This window comes from Littorina saxatilis, linkage group LG8 (genome assembly GCF_037325665.1).
Source record: "Littorina saxatilis isolate snail1 linkage group LG8, US_GU_Lsax_2.0, whole genome shotgun sequence".
Lineage (NCBI taxonomy): Eukaryota > Metazoa > Mollusca > Gastropoda > Littorinimorpha > Littorinidae > Littorina > Littorina saxatilis.
The window spans coordinates 577,501-600,000 of record NC_090252.1 but is presented as its reverse complement, the minus strand read 5'-3'; the positions used below and the strand labels follow the sequence as shown (position 1 = coordinate 600,000).

General features: G+C 42.9%; 2 protein-coding genes across 5 annotated transcripts in view; one reads left to right on the top strand and one right to left on the bottom strand.

Annotated features, from left to right (window-relative positions):
* The window catches only part of LOC138972492 (uncharacterized), a 15,558-nt gene extending 4,451 nt beyond the window's left edge, over positions 1–11,107 (top strand). The window contains exons 2-8 of the mRNA XM_070345123.1: positions 3,331–3,648; positions 4,033–4,857; positions 5,093–5,304; positions 5,715–5,844; positions 6,803–6,976; positions 7,580–8,348; positions 8,781–11,107. Coding sequence (XP_070201224.1) covers positions 3,454–3,648; positions 4,033–4,857; positions 5,093–5,304; positions 5,715–5,844; positions 6,803–6,976; positions 7,580–8,348; positions 8,781–9,334 — 2,859 coding nt within the window. The 5' untranslated portion in view covers positions 3,331–3,453 and the 3' untranslated portion in view covers positions 9,335–11,107. The remainder of the gene's footprint in view (positions 1–3,330; positions 3,649–4,032; positions 4,858–5,092; positions 5,305–5,714; positions 5,845–6,802; positions 6,977–7,579; positions 8,349–8,780) is intronic.
* Positions 11,108–12,156: 1,049 nt separating this feature from the next.
* Positions 12,157–22,500, bottom strand: part of LOC138972493 (uncharacterized) — a 43,486-nt gene continuing 33,142 nt past the window's right edge. For all 4 annotated transcript variants that reach the window (XM_070345127.1, XM_070345126.1, XM_070345125.1 and 1 more), the window contains exons 2-6: positions 22,290–22,456; positions 21,005–21,140; positions 19,559–19,732; positions 15,109–15,607; positions 12,157–14,737 (exon numbers count right to left, since the gene is read on the bottom strand). In XM_070345127.1, coding sequence (XP_070201228.1) covers positions 14,256–14,737; positions 15,109–15,607; positions 19,559–19,732; positions 21,005–21,140; positions 22,290–22,414 — 1,416 coding nt within the window. In that variant the 5' untranslated portion in view covers positions 22,415–22,456 and the 3' untranslated portion in view covers positions 12,157–14,255. The remainder of the gene's footprint in view (positions 14,738–15,108; positions 15,608–19,558; positions 19,733–21,004; positions 21,141–22,289; positions 22,457–22,500) is intronic.

Here is a 22,500-nt window from a genome sequence, read left to right as displayed (position 1 = left end):
GTGTAATACTACTGTACGCCGTTGATAATCATCAATGTGAGCTTGTAAGAGGTAGTTGTTCTGATACCCCTCGACATTTGTGCCACTGTTAAGGTCTGAAGATTTGGCTCAGCTCTTTACACTTTAAACCACTAGGCCACTCAGAGGGTTTTTCAATTGGTATGTACCATTCAAGTTCGTTTTTACAGGACCCAATACGAACTCCGGAAATGACTGTGGGGCCCGTTTGTCTGGGTTGTGAAAGAGTGAATACTCTTGCTTTCAGTAAGGCTAGCTTTCCACACGGGCTCATTGTCCGACACACCCCTCGCTCGTACTGGTATTCGAGGTGGTAGAGATAGAGAGAAAGAGAGAGAGAGAGAGAGAGAGAGAGAGATAGAGAGAGAGAGAGAGAGAGAGAGAGAGAGAGAGAGAGAGAGAGAGAGAGAGAGAGAGAGAGAGAGAGAGAGAGAGAGAGAGAGAGAGAGAGAGAGATGATGATGATGATGGAACTTTATTTTTCAAGGATAGAGGTTTAAGGCGACGCCTTTTCTTACAACCGGTCCTTACTTCTAATACAAATGTCTAATAAATGATAAACAAGTAAAGCAACATGACAAATAAACAAAGTAAACGAACGAACCAGCAAACAATCGACAAGTAAGCAAACAAGCAAATAAACATAAACAACAAAATGACAAAGTAAGCAACATACAAATCGAAAGCGAAACATGCAACATGTTAATTGAGGTTACACATGTAAAGTGATCGACGGTAAAATTCACACGATACCAACGTTTACACTAATGCTAATAATGATTATATGGTGTAAATGATGATGATGAAGATGTTGTTGATGATGATGATGATGATGATGATGATGATGATGATGATGATGATGATGATGATGATGAAGTGATGATGATGATGGAAAATCGCAACATAAATTCCACATAATACATATAATAAAGAACATATTTGTGTAATTCATAAAGCTTTGCCAATTGTTGACAGCTACTTGCACATGTTAAGACTAGTATAGCCATCTAGGTAGACATAAAATGATTATGCAGAGCTTGTTTAAAACTCTTTAGTGAGGTTAATTTTCGTATTACAGACGGAATTGAGTTCCACACCATTGCGCCAGAGAAGGCTTGACTAGTTTTGAACAAATCAATCCTGGGTATTGGTGGTAGAAAATTGATAGACCCGTACCTTTCGGTGACTCTGTGAAATAGGTCCTGAATATAGATGGGCACTTCGCCATGATATACTTTATACATCATTACAGTCTTATTAAACTGTAACTGTTTAACTAGCGGCAGGTAGTTTAGATTCTTTAACTTCAAATCAGCTTATAATTGTGGACATTTAACATGATTTTAGCTGCCCGACGGTAGAGAGTTTAACTTTTTCATGTGAATATCAGAGACGCCATCCCAAAGAGTTGATGCGTAATTAATATGGGATAAGATGTGGACATGATAAAATAGTTTTAGTGTTGCGATATCGACATATTGCTTTAACTTTGATAGCAGAAACAAATTCTTGGATACTTTTTGACAAATATAATGTACATGAGATTGCCATTTTAATTCTTGATCGACTATCACACCCAAAACACGATGTTCCGTTACCTGCTGAACAGGTTGTGATTCCAGAGAAAGATTTAACTTAAGAGGTCGTGACTGGTGTTTTTGTCTTGTTGTAATAATCATGCTTTTTGTCTTTCCTGGGTGCACTATCATAAAATTCTGGTTACACCAACTGTTGACTTCATTCAGACTAGACTGTAAGGAAATTTCAATTTCTTGAACAGTCCTACAGCTTGTGTGAAGCGTCGAATCATCTGCAAAAAATTCCGTTTTAACTTTGGAATTAGATATATGAAGGGGGAGGTCATTAATGAATACACAAAACAAAATAGGCCCTAAAACTGACCCCTGGGGGACTCCACTCTTTAAACATCCTTTGGGAGATGTTTTACCGTTTATAGAAACATACTGTGTTCTGTTGACAAGATATGATTTAAAGAATGAACACGTTGCGGGATTGTTCACGTACAATGCGAGTTTATGTAAAAGTAATGTGTGATCTACAAGATCAAAAGCTTTCTTAAAATCAAGAAATACAGCCCCTGATATGTCCGAACGATTAATTGCCGATAGCCAGATTGAAAGTTGTGAAATAATTTGCACCTTTCCATGTAGTTCAGAAGAGAGAGAGAGAGAGAGAGAGAGAGAGAGAGAGAGAGAGAGAGAGAGAGAGAGAGAGAGAGAGAGAGAGAGAGAGAGAGAGAGAGAGAGAGAGAGAGAGAGAGATTGTAACATTCTTTTCTACTACTTCTCTGTTAAAGCTGGGGGAACAGTTTGTTTTTATTCATTGCACAGCTTAATCTTTCTGCAATTATTTTCCTTTTATAAATTTGTGATTTAAAAAAAAAGGGAGACATCTGTTTCCTTCAGGTGAGATTGTTTTCTTCAAAAATAAAATTGATAAACTACTTCCTGTACGATATCAAATTCACTGTGAACTTCCTGCGCGATATCAATTGATATACAGTTCCTAGTTGACCAATGGCAACAGCTGTTTTTGTCATGTGATCAGTGAAAATGCGATAAATAGGAAATATCATGACTTAAACGAAACTCGAAACTTCCACGAACAGAAAGTAGCTTACATGATGAAGTTTCGTTTTGCATTTCTGACAATACACAATTAACTGTGATAGTAAAGCATTCATTCTTACGCTTCTGCGAACAAGGTTTGAACATAGCCATTTTAAAAGTTTTTCCTGATGAAGCTTCCAGAAGCGAAAATTCGTTATCGTCTTGTGTCGTCTTTGTATCAGTGAGTACAGTAATCCTTTGGTTGTTTTTTTTAACTTTGTTCATCTTACCACAGTCATTTCGTTGTTTAGTTAACAGTAAGTAATGCAATAGTTGAGAGTTCTTACATATATCGCTACGAATCTCACTCAGTAAATGTTGTAGACTACACACGTTGGTAAACAAATTTGCAGTTGCAAAACTTTCATCAAAAACGTAAAATATTCAAAACAATTGGTATATTGACACACTTGTTTGTAAACACAGAGAGAAAGTGGACTCTAAACATTATTTCAATCGAACAAAACAATGCTAGACACACAAAGAGAAAGTGTGTGTAAGTCGAGGTGGAGAATGAAGGCAGAGAAATACAATTTGTAGTCAGTTTACAAGAAAAAAGTACCATAAATCAAACCGTAACGTTTGTTTCAAAACTCAGACAGAAACGTTAGCAAGTACACACTTGAAAGTGATTGCCTTAGAATGACGTGTAAGTAATCCTGTCAGTCATTCTTTTTGCCAGGAAGCTGAACACTGTAAGCAGAAACAAGAATAGAAGTTAATCAGCTTTGACGGAGCCGCACAGACGCAAAGAAGGACAACGCCTCGAGCTTGGTAAAACAAGAGACACCTCATCGTTACTGGGATGGATCGACTTGGCAGTTCGAGTAACTTGCACACGACGCGGTCTCAGCTGGCTCCATACAGCGTGCCAAAACAAGCAACATCTCGCAGCATCAAGACAGTCGGCGGACGCAGTGCCAGACACAATATTACTCTCATCGGAACGTCGCACCAGAAGCAAAAGGGTCGGTCAGATGCTGACAAAATGAAATTAAAGGTAACGTGTAGATTGTTTTCTGCCTCGCTGTGTTTTAATTTATACATGTGTCTGCGTCAGATTTTTCCTTGTATGGAGTGCAAAGAGAGAGAGAGAGAGAGAGAGAGAGAGAGAGAGAGAGAGAGAGAGAGAGAGAGAGAGAGAGAGAGAGAGAGAGAGAGAGAGAGAGAGAGAGAGAGAGAGAGAGAGAGAGAGGTGGGGTGGGGGGAGAATCAGAGACAGAAAAGAGGCAGGTCGGGGAACAGAAATAGTCAAATGTTTGAATAATTGCACTGTCTACAGTGTGACAGCGGGTGGAAGTGAGACACCCAGGTGAGACGAATGTTGCTGTTCTGACGATGCCTCAAGGCACACACAAGTGATTTGTTATTCACCGGCTTTCAGATAATGCGCAGACTGACCCAGAAACTCAGACAGGACTTCCCACGACTGCAGGAAACATCTTACCTGTCACCACCTGTCCACTTTAACCGCGTGTCGTACCGCGCTCACGAGGTCTGCGGCATGACGGTGAAAGTCCTCACCCCTAACCCCCAGCTGAGCGACGCGAGGAGTGACGAATCTCTGCAGCGACTGCACAGCATTCTGTCGGCCCTGGTGACCGCCCTCTCTGACGTCATGTTCGTGGTCTTTGGCCTGGACTTCGATAACTACCTCAACAACGCCCAGGGTCTGCTTGTCACAGACGACGTGGAGAAGCAGGGTAGCAGCCAATCACATGAAGGAGTAACTCTGGAGGAGGGACAGCAATCAACAGGAAGTGCGCAGAGGGTTTGTACGCACTGCAGACACAGCCATGTCACCATGGAGACTCCAATCACGGCCACGGACACAAAGCACGCAGAACCAGCACCGGATCTGTCTGTATTTGCAAGACCACGTGACCTGGACAGCTCCTTGCAGAGGGGGAGCTTTGACATACTTGTCATCCATCGTCACCACGGCGTCATGATCTTTGACGTCAAGGCTGTGGGCGATGCCTTCCCGATGTCGGAGGACCTTCAGACCATTCACTCCCAGCACGCGCTGATAAGGAAGAAGGTCGCGCGGTCCCTGAAGCAGCTTGACAAAGCGGAGACTGTGCTAAGATATCTCCTGCACGACTTGACGGGTCATCGTGACCTGCCCGTGAGGAAAGGGTTGATGTTGCCCAACCTTGAGAAACAGACGGTCCACACGGCGTTATTGCAGGACTCCCAACTGGCAAAGGTTTGTTCTTACGTTATGATTAAGAAAACAAAACAAGAAAGGGAAGTTATTAGAATTTTTATTATTTTCTGTTTTTGCTCAGATGTTAGCGTTGACTTTTTCTTTACCACAAAATTAAGCTAAATTTTTGCCCAGTTACTTTGACTGCTTCAATTTAATTAAATTATATTATATCGAATTAAACTTGGGCGTCAGTACACCCTGAAGATGTGATAAACAAGACTGTCTGCTTCAGGACTATGAACAATGTATGGGAGCGTCCAGTCTGGACTCCGCACTACAACGCTGCTTGTTCCGAGACGACGTCCCCGCCATCGGCTGCTCCACCGACATCAACGATCACATCATCACCAGGATCCGTTCCCACTGGTGGGATTCGCTGGTGGGCGGGGCTTCCGAACTCCACCCTTGCATGGATTGTGAACTGTACGAGAACATCATTGCCAGGTAGTTGAAAACGTGTTGTTGTTGTTGTTGCTGTTGCTGTTGTTGTTGTTGTTGTTGTTGTTGTTGTATCTTCGTCTTGTTCTTGATCTTTTTGTTCTTGTTCTTTGCCTTGTTCTTCTTTGTCGTTATACTCCCATTCCACACAACCGTTCTAGGTCCCGGCCATTTTTGGCATCTTTGAGCAGCGTCTGACCATATAGTGGCAGCCGTCCTTGGTCGGTACGGGAACGGGACCTAGAACGGATGTGTGGAATGGGGGTATGAGACGGACACTCACTCCAGTCTCTGCGATCTTCTTCTTCTCGTTCGTGTTTGAAATCTGACAAGGTGGTCAGTGTCACAAACAAATGATTTGACTCAGGAGTTTGAAGTCTGTTTTTGGATGTAATGGTGTATCGCACCTGCTGCAGGTTTGGCGGGGCAGCCACGGCCCAGCACGTGAACACGGCACACAGTCCCCGGGCACAGGTCACCACACTGCCACAGGCCGTCCTTCACACCTCGCTCTGCTTTGCTGACCCCGTCTTGACCAGTCACCAGGTAGCCCTAGAATTTCATTACTTTATTATTCCATTGCTGTGACATTCGTAGCTACGATCTCGGATTCTGCACCAAAAGGTGACTCATGTCCGTCCCGGCCTCGATTCAAGCCCGTGACCCTCGGATCACAAGTCCAGTTCCCTAGCAACTGAGCTACCCGGGCTACCTCTGCTGGTCTATGTCTCTGTGCTTGGCGGGTGATGACAAAACGCACTTAGGCCGCAGCAAAATAAAATGCTGCTGGATTTTTTTAATCCAACGTTTTTGCGGAATACATTACACTGTATTGAAGCTGAACTGTTTTGCTGTAAAAAGACAAATTCAAGTGGTAAAATGTGTCTGGCTTTTCCCGCGGAATAGTTACAAGGTCTCCGTCGTCTTTTGAAGCCGCGGTAATGGAATTGCTCAGTTTGAGATTGCTTTCTGCTAGGTACGATATGATACACAAACAATTTGTTTATCATCATCCGCTATGGATACATCTTAATCCTTCCCTGACACTGTCTTATTTGCGTACATCCTTGTGTGTGTGTTATTCTATCGTCGTTAGCTGTAAGATAATAAGTCATGATCACACTACTAGAATCAATCTTTGCATAATTTTCTTTAGAAGAATTTCTCAAAGAACTTCTGTCAACAATGGCCTTAGGTTTGGTCGTTATGTACAGTTCCAAGTAACTTTTATGAATGGCCTAAGTGGTATTCTTTTCTTCATCTGTATCATTGTTATTATTATATATTTATTCGCAAAATATTGTTGTCATTTGTTTGACTGGACAGTTTTGAAACGGTCCAAACAATCTGGCAGGCTGGAAACTGTGTTGACTTTTAATATCATTTGACTGTTGATGGTTCTGTGAATTAACGGGAAGATGGACAACGGACGGACGGATGGAATGATATGGATGAATGGAGGGATGAATTAATTGGATAACGAGATGTGATTTGTCTGTTTCAGGTAGACATTCTGAAAACGAAGTCCTCCAGGGTGTACCTGACAGGTCCGCCTGGTTCCGCTAAGACTCTGATGCTGCAGCTGAAGGCACAAGACTCCATGCTGTGCGGAAAGGCTGTGCTGGTTGTCAGTCTGTGGGAGGGATCCGAGGCCGTCTCCCGTCACATTCATCACAAGGTCTGTGTTGCTGCTATCGCGAGGGCCCGGTAGTTGGTAGAGCACTGGACTTGTGATCGGAAGGTCGCAGGTTCGAATTCGGGCTGGGACGGACACGGGTCAACTTTATGTGCAGACCCAGAGACGGAAGCCATATACCATCCCCGTGACACCACAATAGCGCGTAAAAGACCTCGGTCATTCTGCCATAAGTGCAGATGACTGATACCACTTAAACACGCATACACGCATTGTGTATCTCATTAAAAGCCGCGAGGGCGTAACAACTCGAATTATCATATAACCCATATCATGCCCAGAGGCGAAATATTTAGCCTGTAGGACAGTAAGCATTATCCCTTTGCTGCTGTCGTGTGACGAGAGAGAGAGAGAGAGAGAGAGAGAGAGAGAGAGAGAGAGAGAGAGAGAGAGAGAGAGAGAGAGAGAGAGAGAGAGAGCGAGAGCGAGCGTTTTTGTGTGTGTGCATGATGTTACTGGACCCGCTATTCCTTAAGGAATATTAAAAGCATTAACTTGTTGATCGTTCAAAAACTCCTTTGACCTACCAATAAAAATGACGAATAAGGATAAGCGACAAAATATCAAATACCAAGCTTGTCGCAGGTCAGCGAGGAAGCACGATCCCCTGACCAAAGCCCCCAGCTGTTCATCAACAAGACACCGCGCCTCGCAGATATCCTTGACGACATCAAACTCTGGATGAAGACAAGGTCAGAACCAGCACAGCAGTCGGGCTTCAGGTCTCACCACCTCGGAACAAGGATCAACTCAGACTACGAACGATCGAGTAGAGAAGCTGACCTGGCAGGCGATTCAGAGCTGGGGCCACCTAGGGTAGTGTCTCTGCCAATCCCGGTCATAGAATGTGGCGTCAACTCAAAAAACGGCCACATGGCAGGTGCTCGCGGTTTCGTGCCCGGAGCGGTCGGAGGGTATCCGAGTTCCAAGCCAGGCAGGGAACGGACGGTGTGCATTGTGATTGACGAAGCTCCTTGGTTCCTCGGCACCTTCGTCGTCGAGGTCGACAAACTGTTTGGCAAAGAACACGTTGAGATCTGGGCGGCCTCGAGTTTTCCTGGCTGGATGCCGAACACTTTCCAAGAAGTCGTTTTGAACCAAAATTTGCGCTGTCCTCCCGTAGTCATCAAAGAAATGCAGAGAGGGTCGGCTTACAACTCGTTCAACCGGCATCTCCACACGTCCCTGGATGCCGGTGTCCTGGCAGGCATGCCGCCGCCCACAGATGGACCCCCGGTGATAAGAATCCAGCACAGCAAACACCAAGATGAAAAAGCGGATTGTACAGACGTCTGGGACTGTCTTCGCTGCGGAGAAGAAGTGGCATCGTTTTTGACTGAGGATCTGGTGATTGGTATGTAACAAGAGAGGCAGGGTGGGGTAGAGAAAGAGTGAAAGGGAAGGAGACGGAGAGAGAGAGGAGATGAGAAAATGAGAGAGAGGATGTGTAAAAATGAGAGAGAGAGAGAGAGAGAGAGAGAGAGAGAGAGAGAGAGAGAGAGAGAGAGAGAGAGAGAGAGAAAGAAAGAGAAACAGAGACAGAGAGAGGGAGAGCGACAATGAGAAAGATATAGAGAGAAAGAGGGAGGGAGAGAGAGCGAGAGGTTGAGAGCAAAAGGGGAGGTGGAGGAGAGGCTTTACAAATGTCAAAACAACATTGAAACAATAGAACCTCAGGGATGATCTTTGCCATTATTTCAGTACGCTTTGATATTTTACTCAAAATGGTAAGCACGTTATATTCGGTTAGAGTGGACCATTGATGTGTCAACTCTTTTGTTTTCAGCGCCCTGCAATAATGCTGACGAGGCAAGCCAAGGGGAACAACTCCACTTCAGTGACGTTCTCATCTCTGGGTTTGTGCCCGCTCTTGCTGACGTCAAAACTAAGAGGGGAAAGAACAGGACTGACGACGATAAATTGTCAGCGGAGCCCATGGACACTGAAACCGTCGTCTCTCCCCCTGTCAGGGCACAGTCAGGGCACACACAGGGCACACATAGGGCACAGTCAGGGCACACCCACGCCTTCCTGGAAGGTCTTGAGAGGGGACACGTGTTGTGTGAGATCATTCCAAGGGGGACAACCCCGCCCTCACGTGGTAGTCTCGATAAACCCGAACTTAGAAACCGCGTGCAAGTTGCTGAACCTGTGAGCGTGGCGGGATTAGAACGCCCAGTCGTAGTTGTCATAGGAACTAGTGACGTCAGAAAAACGTATCCTCGCTATGTGGATCCCTGGTTTGACGTCGTGTCGCGGTGTACGTCACAGTTGATCGTTGTTGGTGACGTGGAACTTGGTGTTGAAACGCCTCTTGGAAACATGACAATTACAGACTGAATCATTGTCAGTGTGAAACGACAGAGAGTACCGCCAAGCGAATCCACGATTTCACAATGTCGGACGTCTAGCACTAAGATTCAAGGACGCCTTCAAATGCGACATGAAAGCAGAAGACTCAGGAACTCGGAACAAGAGAGCCCTCGTTGGCGGTCGATAAAACAATTACCTGTGGGATGAATCGATCTTAAGACTTTCCATGCACTCACCCTGGCTTTGATTCTTGGCCCATGAGATGTACTCAAGATTCGGGTTGAGTTCGCATGATCCCGTTTCACGTTTATAGTGCTGTAGTCTCTATTGCTGTATTTAGCAGAAGCATCATAACTACAATGTCTGTGGTATGTTACTCATAATGTAATTTGGCACCGTTGTCGTAATGTGCACATCTTGCTTCTTGCCGGAAAACTGACCTTGTGTGCATCTGGAATTGCCATTTTCGCACCTTTAGAATGCTTTCACCCACCTTTTTAAATCACTTTTTTTCTGGACACTGCCATTTAGCTGATTCCCGTTATCTTTGTAAGGTCAGGTTGCCGTAGACGGGTAAGCAGAAGATTGAGTGGTAAGGTGAACAGAGAGAGAGAGAGAGAGAGAGAGAGAGAGAGAGAGAGAGAGAGAGAGAGAGAGAGAGAGAGAGAGAGAGAGAGAGAGAGAGAGAGAGAGAGAGAGAGAGAGAGAGAGAGAGATCAAATCAAATCAAATCAAATCAAATTTTATTTTACGAGGGTTGTGGCATAAGCAATATAAACGAGCTTCTTTTCAACCAGCCCTCGCCCAGAGAGGGACTATTCGAATCTTAAATACATATATATAAATACAAACGTAAGACAATTACAAAAGATAAGCATGACAGTTAAAGGCAGAAAAAACACTATTCACAGGACTATATACACGTTGTAGGCTATACAAACATTCTTGCGTTATGACACTGATGCTTTATGGACAGATATGATCAATATGAAAATAATCAGAACGAAGTCTTCCATCACTGTGACTTTTCGTAATTTGACATTAAATGTAATGAGAGGTGTTTTTTGAAAGTATTGAGACTTGTTGGGACTCGAACTGATTCCGGGAGAGAATTCCACAAAACGCTGCCAGAATAAGCTAAACTTGATTTAAAGAGATCTATCCGCGGAATGGGGACGTTGAATTTTCGGCTTGGTTTGGCTTTAAATTTTGTAATGAAAGCACGTGGTGCATGGCCGGAAAGGATTTTGTGAAGGAGCACGCTTTTATTTGATTTAAATCTTTCTTTTAAGGGCAACATCTTAAGTTTTTTATAATCGTGGAAAACAAGACTGGATTGTTTTAATAGAACTGATTTTACTGCTCGACTATGTAGACTATACAGTGGTTTTAAAATATTTGCACTGGCTGAGTCCCAGATGGTCGAACAATAATCCGTGATGGTTTGTATGTATGCACTATAAAATAATAACCTTGAGTGTGGATCAAGAAAGTGTTTTATTCTGTTCAACAAATATATTTTCCTCGACATGGTTTTACACAACGATCTAACATGATGGGTCCAAGATAAATTATTATCGATATTTACTCCCAAAACTTTGTGATCTCCTACTTCCGCTATTGCATCGTTGCCAATTTATAAGGAATGAGGATTATTCTTGATGTTTTGTCTTTTTTGCCTTGTTGTAATTAACATGTATTTGGTCTTTTGGGGGTGAAGACTCATGTGGTTATATTCCGTCCAATTAATGAGATCATCTACACTGTTCTGCAATGATAAATAAACTTTGTCTAATTTTTTATCAGAAGTGTGTATGGTCGTATCATCAGCAAATAGTTCACAATCATCATTAACACTAAAAGGAAGATCGTTAATATACAGAGAGAAAAGAAGTGGCCCAAGGACAGAACCCTGGGGGACTCCATATAACACAGGTCTTTTACTTCCCGCAGTGGGGCACTGCGGTTATGAAATTAAAGGCCCCTCCTGTTTTTGGAACCGCAGGAGCTTTCTAGTTTGCTGTTAGGTAGATTTTTGGTTCCTCTTTCCTGTCATGCTCTCTTTTTCTTCATGAATTCTTTTCTTTTTTCTGCCTTCTTGCTCATTCACCTGTATTTTTTCCAAAAATCTCTTCTCTTGCCGCTTGTCTCGCGATTCATGTATAGTTTAATCTGTTAGTGTTCTGATGTAAGTCTAGCAGTAGATAGGTTAAGCCTATTTTAACATACTGGAAACTGGTAATCTTCCAGTAGGTATTAATTTAGTTTTACTAAAGCCTGCTGGGACACAAGTAATGGGTTAGTGCATTTGTAAACAGGAATCGCTTGACAAGTGGCCCCCTTCATCCCCCCCTTCCTCGTCCTGATATGGCTCTGCGTAGTCGGCTGGACGTTAAGCAACAAATAAACAAACAAACAAAAGGTCTTTTACTTGACATAGTGGAATTCACGCAGACGGATTGCTCTCGTCCGGCTAAGAAAGATGAGAGGAGGCATAGGGTTTGGAGTGACAATCTATACTCAGCTAATTTTCTTAAAAGTAACTCATGATTAATGACGTCGAATGCTTTTGCAAAATCGACGAATAGGACACCACAGAGTTCATTATTATTAATGTTGCTAAGCAAGTTTTCCAGAAGGTTTATTAATGCTGTGTGGCACGAATGATTTTCTCTGAAGCCTGACTGATTTGAATGAATAAGGTCATATTTCTTCAAATGTGCGGCCAAGTGTGTATATATGTGTTTTTCAAGTGGTTTGGATAAAACAGGAAGAATCGAGATTGGTCTGTAATTGGCGGGGTCAGAAGAATTACCTGATTTAAATAGCGGGATTACTTTTGAGAGAGAGAGAGAGAGAGAGAGAGAGAGAGAGAGAGAGAGAGAGAGAGAGAGAGAGAGGGAGCGAGCGAGAGAGAGTGAGAGAGAGGGAGAGAGAGGGAGAGAGAGAGAGAGAGGGAGAGAGAGACAGAGAGAGAGAGGTATTAGTGTGAGCCATTTAAAAACTAGGATATCGTGGGACTATGCAATAAACTACTTAAGTTTCCTGAAAATTCCAAGTGTCTGTTTTTGTTGTTGTTGTTGTACATTATTTGTTGTTGTTGTTGTTGTTGTACATTCTTTGTTGTTGTTGTTGTTGTACATTCGTTGTTGTTGTTGTTGTTGTTGTACATTCTTTGTTGTTGTTGTTGTTGTTGTACATTCTTTGGTGTTGTTGTTGTTGTACATGCTTTGTTGTTGTACATTCTTTTTTGTTGTTGTTGTTGTACATTCTTTGTTGTTGTTGTTGTTGTTGTACATTCTTTGTTGTTGTTGTTGTTGTTGTACATTCTTTGTTGTTGTTGTTGTACATTCTTTGTTGTTGTTGTTGTACATTCTTTGTTGTTGTTGTTGTTGTTGTACATTCTTTGTTGTTGTTGTACATTCTTTGTTGTTGTTGTACATCCTTTGTTGTTGTTGTTGTTGTACATTCTTTGTTGTTGTTGTTGTTGTTGTTGTTGTTGTTGTACATTCTTTGTCCATTGGTGCTGTACTTGCTGACAAAAGTGGATGTTACCTCCCCTAACTGAATCTATTACCTCACAGCATCTGTGTAGAAAGCTGTACTCAGGCCATCAGGGTTTGTACCTCTCCTACAGGTTACATTCCGAGTTGCATCTTGCAGCCTGTATTGTGGGTCTTGTTAAGGGGAGAGACCTACCTAGAGTTGGACCAAAATGCTTTTTTTGAGAACCTGTGTGTGGCATCATTAGAAAGCTAAATCTCTCTATTTTCATTTACAGTTTGATTTTTCAATCAATTCCGATCCAAACTGGAGATATGAGGGTTCTAAGCAGGTGTGTATCAACCCTGAAAACCCAAAATCCGGTCCCATTTTACTCTTTATTTTATTGCACACAAAAACTAACTAATTTTAGCATGCAGATTTTCTCCCAAAACGCCACTTTTCAGGGTGTTTTTACACCACAGTTTTCATGCTAAAACCGTGTAAATTGTACTGGAAATAGATTTTAGCCATAACTTTAATCAAACAGACAGATTGAAAATATCATAATTTATACTAAGGGGAGATTTGTTTTGATTTTTTTAATTAAATTGTGTACATGGTGTTTACTGGTAATATGCCACATACCTGCTTTACCCTAGTTCAGGCTCCAGGTAAACTTGTTTTTCATCACGTTTCCAAAGTACAGCTTTCAGGGATAAAAAGTGTAAGAAATATTGAGTAAAAAGGGATACAACATCTTTTTTGTTCGCAAAATATTATTATCATCTTTTTAAAAAATTTCTTTCTCATGTTTGTGAAAATCTATCAGCTAACCAATTATTTTCCTGAAAAAGCTACATAACTGACATAAATGCCCACCAAATCCCATCAAAATCCACTGAGATGTTACTATGTAGCAAAAATAAACAACAATACAGCCAACTCTAGGTAGGTCTACCCCCCTAAACACAATTGTCAGAGCAGTGAAGACACAGTGTTGTATGCTGAACCTTCAATTCAGGTATTTTTTTTGTTTTCCCAGGACATCTGCTTGCTACTCTAAGATATACCCCCATATGTCGCCGTGCTGTGTGTTCAAAGCTGTTTTTTTCATTGCTACAAGCATCTTCGAAATAATCTCAATCACAATCGAAGATAGGTGGCATAGAATAATTATTTCTGTTAGTTGTGTCTTTTGTTTGTTCACAATAAAAAGTCGATAGGTGGAAGGTTTTGTGAGTGTTTGGTTTTGACCTGAATTAAACGTTCGGATAAATGTATCTTTCTTGTTGTTGTTTTTTTTAATAAAAAAGTTAACGTGAACATTGCCTTTATTGCGATTTACACTCGAACTAACTTTCTACTCTTGTGTCTTTCAGAAGTAAGGACCGGTTGTAAGAAAAGGCATAGCCTTAAACCTCTATCCTTGAAAAATAAAGTTCCATCATCATCATCATCTGACTCAAAATCCCTCAACAAGTACCAGCTGTGACGTGCAGCAAGCAATGACGTCAAACCGCGGGTCTACGTACTCAGGACAGGTCTTCATGATGTCATTTGTTCCTATGACAACAACAACGGGACGCTGCAATCCTAAGACCATCACGGGTTCAGCGACGTGAGCCAGATCGACCTCGTCAGGGGAGACAAGCCTTTCCACAGCCTCATTGTCTCCCTTGGTGATGACGTCAAACGGGACCTCAGTCTCGGCTAGCCCGTGAAGAAAGCCAGACCACTGCGGGGAAGACTCTTCAGACAGCTCCTCTTTCCCTGACCCGCCGTCTCCAGCGGGTTGCACGTGTATGGTGTTACTCTGCGCTGTGCTGCTGTCACGCTTTGAGAGCTGGGTGCAGGCTTCGGGCAGTACGATGTGGCCAGAAATGAGGACGTCTCTGAATTTCAGCATGTCCCTGCGACCGTCACTGTCTCCCCTCAATGGTGCCCCTGGAACACAGGCAAGGATACACAAAAGTAAATTCTGTTCTTTCTGGTTAAATCTTAAAAAAATATGTTTGCAGTCTACCGGGTTTGAAAACAATTCATACTGGTTTCTGCACCAGACTTAATTTTACAGTGATACACCTTAAATATGAATAGTACTTCAAGGGTGATCTAAGATAAAACTAGATAACATTAATGCTAAATGGGTTTCGGATAGACCCTTGAACTCTGGAGACAAGTAACATCAACCACCACAACCACCACATTTATTTTCAGACAGGTAACACAGGCAAAGCCTTGCCGCAATAAAAAGAAGGATCACACTCAATCAACAGAAGCTATGATCGTTTTGTGAACAGCAGTCACTCACGTACCGATGGCAAGATCAGCGATCAGGAACCGCGCAACCTCTACTCCACACTCGTAGCACTGCCACACGTCAGCCTGTTCGCTCTGTGCGTGCTGACTGTGGCAGATCCGCTTCACCGGAGGTCCGTCTGTAGGGGGGAGCAGGCCAGCCGGAACACTGGCGTGGGAAGGAGTGTAACGCAGCATGGCGCGGACAGTGAAGGCTGGACATAACTCCAACTCGCTCACCACGACTGGCGGACAGCTCAGACTGTGTGTGAGGTCAATCTTCGTCATGGCCGCGGGAACGGGACATCTATGACGTGACGATGCCCACAAGCAGAACTTGCCGATAACTTGTCTCAACTGATTCCATCTCACTGTGAGGAGCCATGACGCTTCGGGTACAATGAACTTCATGTCCTTTGTTGCCGAGGCTTTAATGACGTCACAAAAGTCTGGATCTGGGAGATTGCAGTGAAGCAGCGTGGCCGTTCCTGGAAGCAGTTTACCGTGCTGCATGATCTGTAAAAAGACATTGAAAACAATGTTTCAAGAACTGGATTACATCATTCACGTTCATTGTACAGCCATTAATTAGGCCTACTTTTGCTGATGGCATAAATAAAGAATGTGTTTGTTTCTTGTAGTCGCACGTGGAGCACTACTTAGCATGGAATCAAAAAGGTCATATTTGAGTCCAACTAACGTCACAGTGATTAACTGAAGGCGGACACAGCTTATGACGTGCTTTCAATCTGCAGCACTTGAACAACCTTTGCAGGCTGTGGCATTATGTGCTTTCAATCTGCAGCACTTGAACAGCCTTTGCAGGCTGTGGCATTATGTGCTTTCATCATGCTTCATTGATCACACATGTTGTTTATCTTCAGACTTTCATTAAGAAAACTAGAGCTGCACTGATACAAAACACAAAATAAAACACGTGGCCAGCAGAGAAGCGTGTGCATACGATTTCAGCTGTGAAATCTTGACATCGCCGACAAAATCTGGTGTACTGTTCATCATCCTACATTCGAGTTCAGAAGGAGATGGCAAATGGAAACAAGAACAAACTCTGGCAACTTAACTGACCTGGCACTTATGCATTGACCTCACAATCCCCTTCATGACGACACTTGCTATGCCTCCTAAGTTTACAAATGAATGTTTAACCATGTCGAGTTCCATGCTCTAGCGGGACTGTTGAAGCGTGTGGAGCACTCTTCTGTCTTAATAAATAATAATAATAATTGTCAGTAAGTACTGGTGTCACATGACTGATGTGAACCAGTTGATTGGCTAATGGCGATGCGCTAAAACTGTTAGCGCACTCTTGGAGTGCGCTAACTTTTCCACAGAGCGTATTCTTACGCCCTTTACCTAAGCAAGACTGTGCTCTCATCCTCAGAATTAATTACTGACATGTAGCTTATATTCTCCACAATACCAAATGACCATAAATTCCCTACTTCTCAATTAAAGCAGAAGTGGGTTTTTTTTTCTGACAGATTGCATGTGCCTGTGCCACAGTGCGGCTGCCACTGATCTAAAAATAGAAGCCGCTGGGTTTCATCTAATTCTCGCCGACTTGCATAGATTCTTCTCATCGTGTTAGTGGCATGTAGCTTATCATCCACATTACCAAATGATGAGTTAATATAAAATTCCCACCCGCTAGCAGAAAACACAAGTGTTATTCCGATAACGTACCAGCTAGACCAGTTTGGAAGACTGACTCGATCGACTCTGTCATACGTACGTAGCCGCACTGACTACACTGAAATACGACTGCATCAGTTCAGTTTCCGAATTATTATTTCAAGGCAAGAACAATCGTAATCGAAAACGTGTAGGGTTCAGAACGTTCTTACCATTATAAGACTTATTACCAGCGTGCCTCGTGCGTGCAGACTCAGTCAGTGCAGACTGCATGCAGTGGTTTGATTGCCCTAGCAGACGACATAAACCCCGCTCAGCAAATTAACATGTTGGGCAAATGTGAACGAAAAAACGATGGGGATATAATACGTGTAGGGTTCAGAGCATTCTTACCGTTCATATTTAGTATCAGACTCCCCGATGAATGAAGATACAACACGAAAATATGCCACATTTGTTTTGAAAATGTGCGAACCGTCGAGTCCCGCGGCTTCGAGTCAATTCAAGGGGAGTCACTCCGCACAGTCAATCCGTCGAAGCTCGACTGGAGGTTTCGAATCGCAAATAATGAAGAGCACAGCCCTTTCTCCGAGTTCAAATGAGGTCTCTCTGAAAGATCATCACTGTTCAGATTAACGCTACACTGGAATTTACCAACAGAAATTAAAATGCGTGTGACGAAAGCACGACACACTTGAGACACCCCACACAAAAGTAGATCTTTACTGTACACGACCTGACCACACAGTTATGCCTATTCAAATGCGCGTTGCAAAATGTGCGCTTGGAATCTTCTTTTTTCTATGGCGGTACTGACAATATCGTTATTGAAACAATCCCAGTGCACTAAGGGATTTATAGAGCAAATCTCGAAAATAATTATTGAACTCAGCGCTATGCGCTTCGTTCAATAATGAATTTTCTCGATTTGCTCTATAAATCCCTTAGTGCACTGGGATGTCTCAATAACTTAAATAATAATAATAATAATAATAATAATAATAATAATAATAATAATTGTCAGTAAGTACTGGTGTCACATGACTGATGTGAACCAGTTGATTGGCTAATGGCGATGCGATAAAACTGTTAGCGCACTCTTTGGAGTGCGCTAACTTTTCCACAGAGCGTATTCTTCCGCCCTTTGCCTAAGCGAGACTGTGCTCTCATCCTCAGAATTAATTAATGACATGTAGCTTATATTCTCCACAATACCAAATGACCATAAATTCCCTGCTTCTCAATTAAAGCAGAAGTGGGGTTTTTTTCTGACAGATTGCATGTGCCTGTGCCACAGTGCCACTGATCTAAAAATAGAAGCCGCTGTGTTTCATCTCATTTTCGCCGACTAGCATAGATTCTTCTCATATGCCGTGTTAGTGGCATGTAGCTTATCATCCACATTACCAAATGATGAGTTAGTATACAATTCCCAGCGGCTAACAGAAAACACAAGTGTTATTCCGATAACGTACCAGTTTTAGACCAGCATTTGGAAGACTGACTCGATCGACTCTGTCATACGTAGCAGACTACACTGAAATACGACTGCATCAGTTCAGTAAATGAATGGTTTCCGAATTATTATTTCAAGGCAAGAACAATCGTAATCGAAAACGTGTAGGGTTCAGAACGTTCTTATCATATATAAGCCTTATTACCGGCCTGCCTCATGCGTGCAGACTCAGTGCAGACTGCAGTGGTACGGGTTCGATTGCCCTAGCCTGTCAGACGACATAAACCCCGCTCAGCAAATTAACATGTTGGGCAAATGTGAACGATAAAACGATGGGGATATACTACGAGTAGGGTTCAGAGCATTCTTACCGTTCATATTCAGTACCAGACTCCCCGATGAGTGAAGAAACCACACGAGAAACATGCCACATTTATTTTGAAAATGTGCTATACCGTAGAGTTCTTCGGGGGGTAGTCAATTCAAGGGGAGTCACTCTGCACAGTCAATCCGTCGAAGCTTGACTGGAGGTTTCGAATCGTAAATAACTAAGAACACAGTCCTTTCTCCGAGTTCAAATGAGGTCTCTCTGAAAGATCATCACTGTTTAGCTTAACGCTACACTGGAATTTACCAACAGAAATTAAAACAAGAGTTTGCGTGTGACGAAAGCACGACACACTTGAGACAGCCCACACAAAAGTAGATCTTCTACGACCTGACCACACAGTTATGCCTATTCAAATGCGCGTAGCAAAATGTGCGTGTTGTATCTTCTTTTTTCTCTGGCGGTACCGACAATATCGTTATTGAAACAATCCCAGTGCACTAAGGGATTTATAGAGCAAATCTCGAAAATGATTATTGAACTCAGCGCTATGCGCTTCGTTCCATAATGAATTTTCTCGATTTGCTCAATAAATCCCTTAGTGCACTGGGATGTCTCAATAACTTAAATAGTAATGGACATTTATATAGCGCTTCTCCACAGCTCGAAGCGCTTTACAAGTTCAATTTACAAGTTCAATCAAGTTGAACGTGAAATGTGTTAAAGCCCCATAGGAGGCGCAAATAAATATCATGAGTTTCAGGGGCGGATCAGTTGCCCAAAGAAGCAAAATGGTGCCATCTGATGCCATTTGAACTTAGAAATGGTCATAGAATCAGCATAGAAAAATCTTTTTTTTCTTCTTCTTTTTTTTCCCTTTTTTTTTCGGGGGGGGGGGGCACGTGCCCCCTGTGCCCCCCCCCCTCCCTCGTCTGCCCCTGAGTTTTCATAGCACTCTCCCACCCTGCACACTCCGATAGGCTTGTCTCAAAGTGGTCTACTTTTTACATACATGAACATATTTGCTCACCCGTCTGTGTATGTCACGTGACACTGCCTCGTTTCCATCCCAAAGAACGAGGATGCACACATCGTCCCCCTGTTTCAGCCATGCAAGAGCTTTTCGTACCAGCATCTCATTTTTGCCAGTGCCTGGTGGACCAGATATGAAAACCAAGCGATCGTCTCCCTTCACCTGGTCAAACTGTAACAAGAAAATTAAAGTTTGTCTTGATACAATTGTTATTTTCTCTCTCTCTCTCTCTCTCTCTCTCTCTCTCTCTCTCTCTCTCTCTCTCTCTCTCTCTCTCGGCGTCTCCTTTTCTCCGTCTGCTTGTCTCTCTCCCTTTAGCCAATTGAACAAACTTATTGAGAAAGCAAGCGAGCGCGTGCCTCCGGAAATAAATACATTTGAAGAAAACTGGGTGTGTTCGACCCATCTTGAACACGCGGCCAGTACTGTAACTGACCTTGATACGGATCGATCCAAGGGGGGCAATCTCAGTCATCTCAAAGAGGGAAATCCAAACGCAATCCGCTTTGTTCGATTTTATGGGCTTGGACGATAGAGAAAAATAAGAAAAGCAAAAGCTGGAGTAAACCTGGACGAAATTGCTATCAAGAACGCAGAATTGATTTTTTCTGAGGTTTTTTTTTGTGCCGTAAGCGGCACAATTTCGCGTCTCGCACATCTGATGTTGACATGCATCAACAAAGGGGCCTCACTCTGGAAGAGTTTCCTGCTCCGATAAACATGACGCTTACGGCAACAACAAAACTCAGAAAAAAATCAATTCTGCGTTCTTGATAGCAATTTCGTCCAGGTTTACTCCAGCTTTTGCTTTTCTTATTTTTCTCTATCGTCCAAGCCCATAAAATCGAACAAAGCGGATTGCGTTTGGATTTCCCTCTTTGAGATGACTGAGATTGCCCCCCTTGGATCGATCCGTATCAAGGTCAGTTACAGTACTGGCCGCGTGTTCAAGATGTGTTCGACCTGGTTAGATATCGTCAATGTAGCAATAATTCATTCTCTATCTAAAGTGTTGGTTTTGTGCTCAAGTGTTTTCTTATTCACAGGTCTTCACGTAAACTCTTAACAACCCGACCTTCCTCCACCCCACCCCAGATTGCGATGATACGCTATTTCAAAAGGTGAACACAATAAAAACAACAACAACAGCACTAAAAAATACATTCCGTTCCCTTGGTGTTTGCAACCTAATCAGCATCATAAGATGTTCCCGGTCATTGCTTCCCCCCAAAACACACACACACACACAAAACAAAAAAACACACAAAACAACAACAAACAAAAACAAAAACCAAAAAAACCCGAACATTCTTCGATCTCTTTACCCATGTTTTCCCCCTTTCAGGCGTGGCCGAGTTCGAGACACTGCTGACATATTACTGCTGCATGCCCGGCGCTACCAACGTTAACACCTGTAGGTCAGTTGTGATAGACCGGGCTGACCTGAGCAGGTGTGAGATGCCGAGACTGCGCCCAGCGTGCAGTGGCCAGCACAACGTCAAGGTTTAGGAGACTGTTGACCTCAGTCTTGCCAGGGCTGGTCGGCTGTGTGAGTTGTTTGATGACCACACTGCCAAAGCTAACAGTGGACACAAGTAAAGAGAGTCACAGACATGTGAATACGAACGCATTCACTAATCCCCAAAACAGATAGTCTGCTAACGTTCCAAAATTCAGAATAAAAAAATGATTTGAACGTTTAATTTACGACTGAACACAATTTTACAATCGCGGTACTTCGACACAATTGTCTCTAAAGTGGACAGACAGATAAAAACTTACGATACAGATAGTTACCTTAGCTCAGAGAATGGTCCATTATGCTGGCGAAAACGATGGCCAGGAAATGAATAATGAACGCCTCCACTGTTGGGTAGCAATTATTGTATGTATGTTTACTGCTTTACATCAAAATGTGACTTATTGTTTTTCAAGAGATAAAAAAAACAACAGGGAGAGGAACATTGACCCATACCTTAAGCATTTTTGCATTAACATAATCATACTCCCTTATCTGCTATTCAGATTTGGTCATGTGACAGACGTTTTCTTCCACACGAGATTACGTTGATTGTCATCGCTAATCCGCTAATCGAGTGTGGAAAAAAACTCTGTCACACGATCAAATCTGAATAGCATTTATGTCTCACAGCTTCAACAGAGGAGAGAACAAACAAGTTTTGTGTACTCAGTCTCACGCTTTGACAATGCTAACCACATCAGCCATGATTGTTCTACTTCTTTGACGAAGAGACCAAACAACTATGAATGACGTCTCGGTATGAGTGAATGACGTCACAGTCAGTATGTTTTGAAGCATCCCTTTCTTTATGACGTCTTTCTGTGTCTAAATGTGCGAATAGTTTTTTTTCCGTTTTCTTTGTCTTGTCTGTACACAACTCTGTCCTTCTATTTTATAATAGCTGTACAGGCCTTATTATTCATAACACTTTCCAAGGGCAGTTAAATTCGCGAACGGAAACAGTACTGTCGTCTGGGATGCCGTTTGTAGTATTCTCAGTGTTGAAGAATGTGTAAAGAGAAGAAACGATAACAGCGGGAGAAATGAAAGCCATGTGTGCATGGTTGTGCTTTTGGAGGGGCGATTGGAAGTTTGATTCCATTCTTGTCATACTCTGAAACGTGTGACATACAATCCTGCACACGTTTGCTTTGGTAGCGGCAAAGAAGGAGAGCGGGAGACATAGCTTCCTCTATAATGACTTACCTCTTCACTATAGACAGATACACGTCACCATCCTTCGCCTGGTCGTCGCAGCCGGCTTCGCTCCACCACAGAGTGCTGTGACCGTCTCCAGATTGACCGCTGTCCGTGACAACTTGTGGATCCATGACCCCTTGTAGCCAATGCCGTTCACTCAAGTTAGGCAGACACTGGAAAGAGAGAGAGAACAACAGTTGATGACTGAACAAGAGGT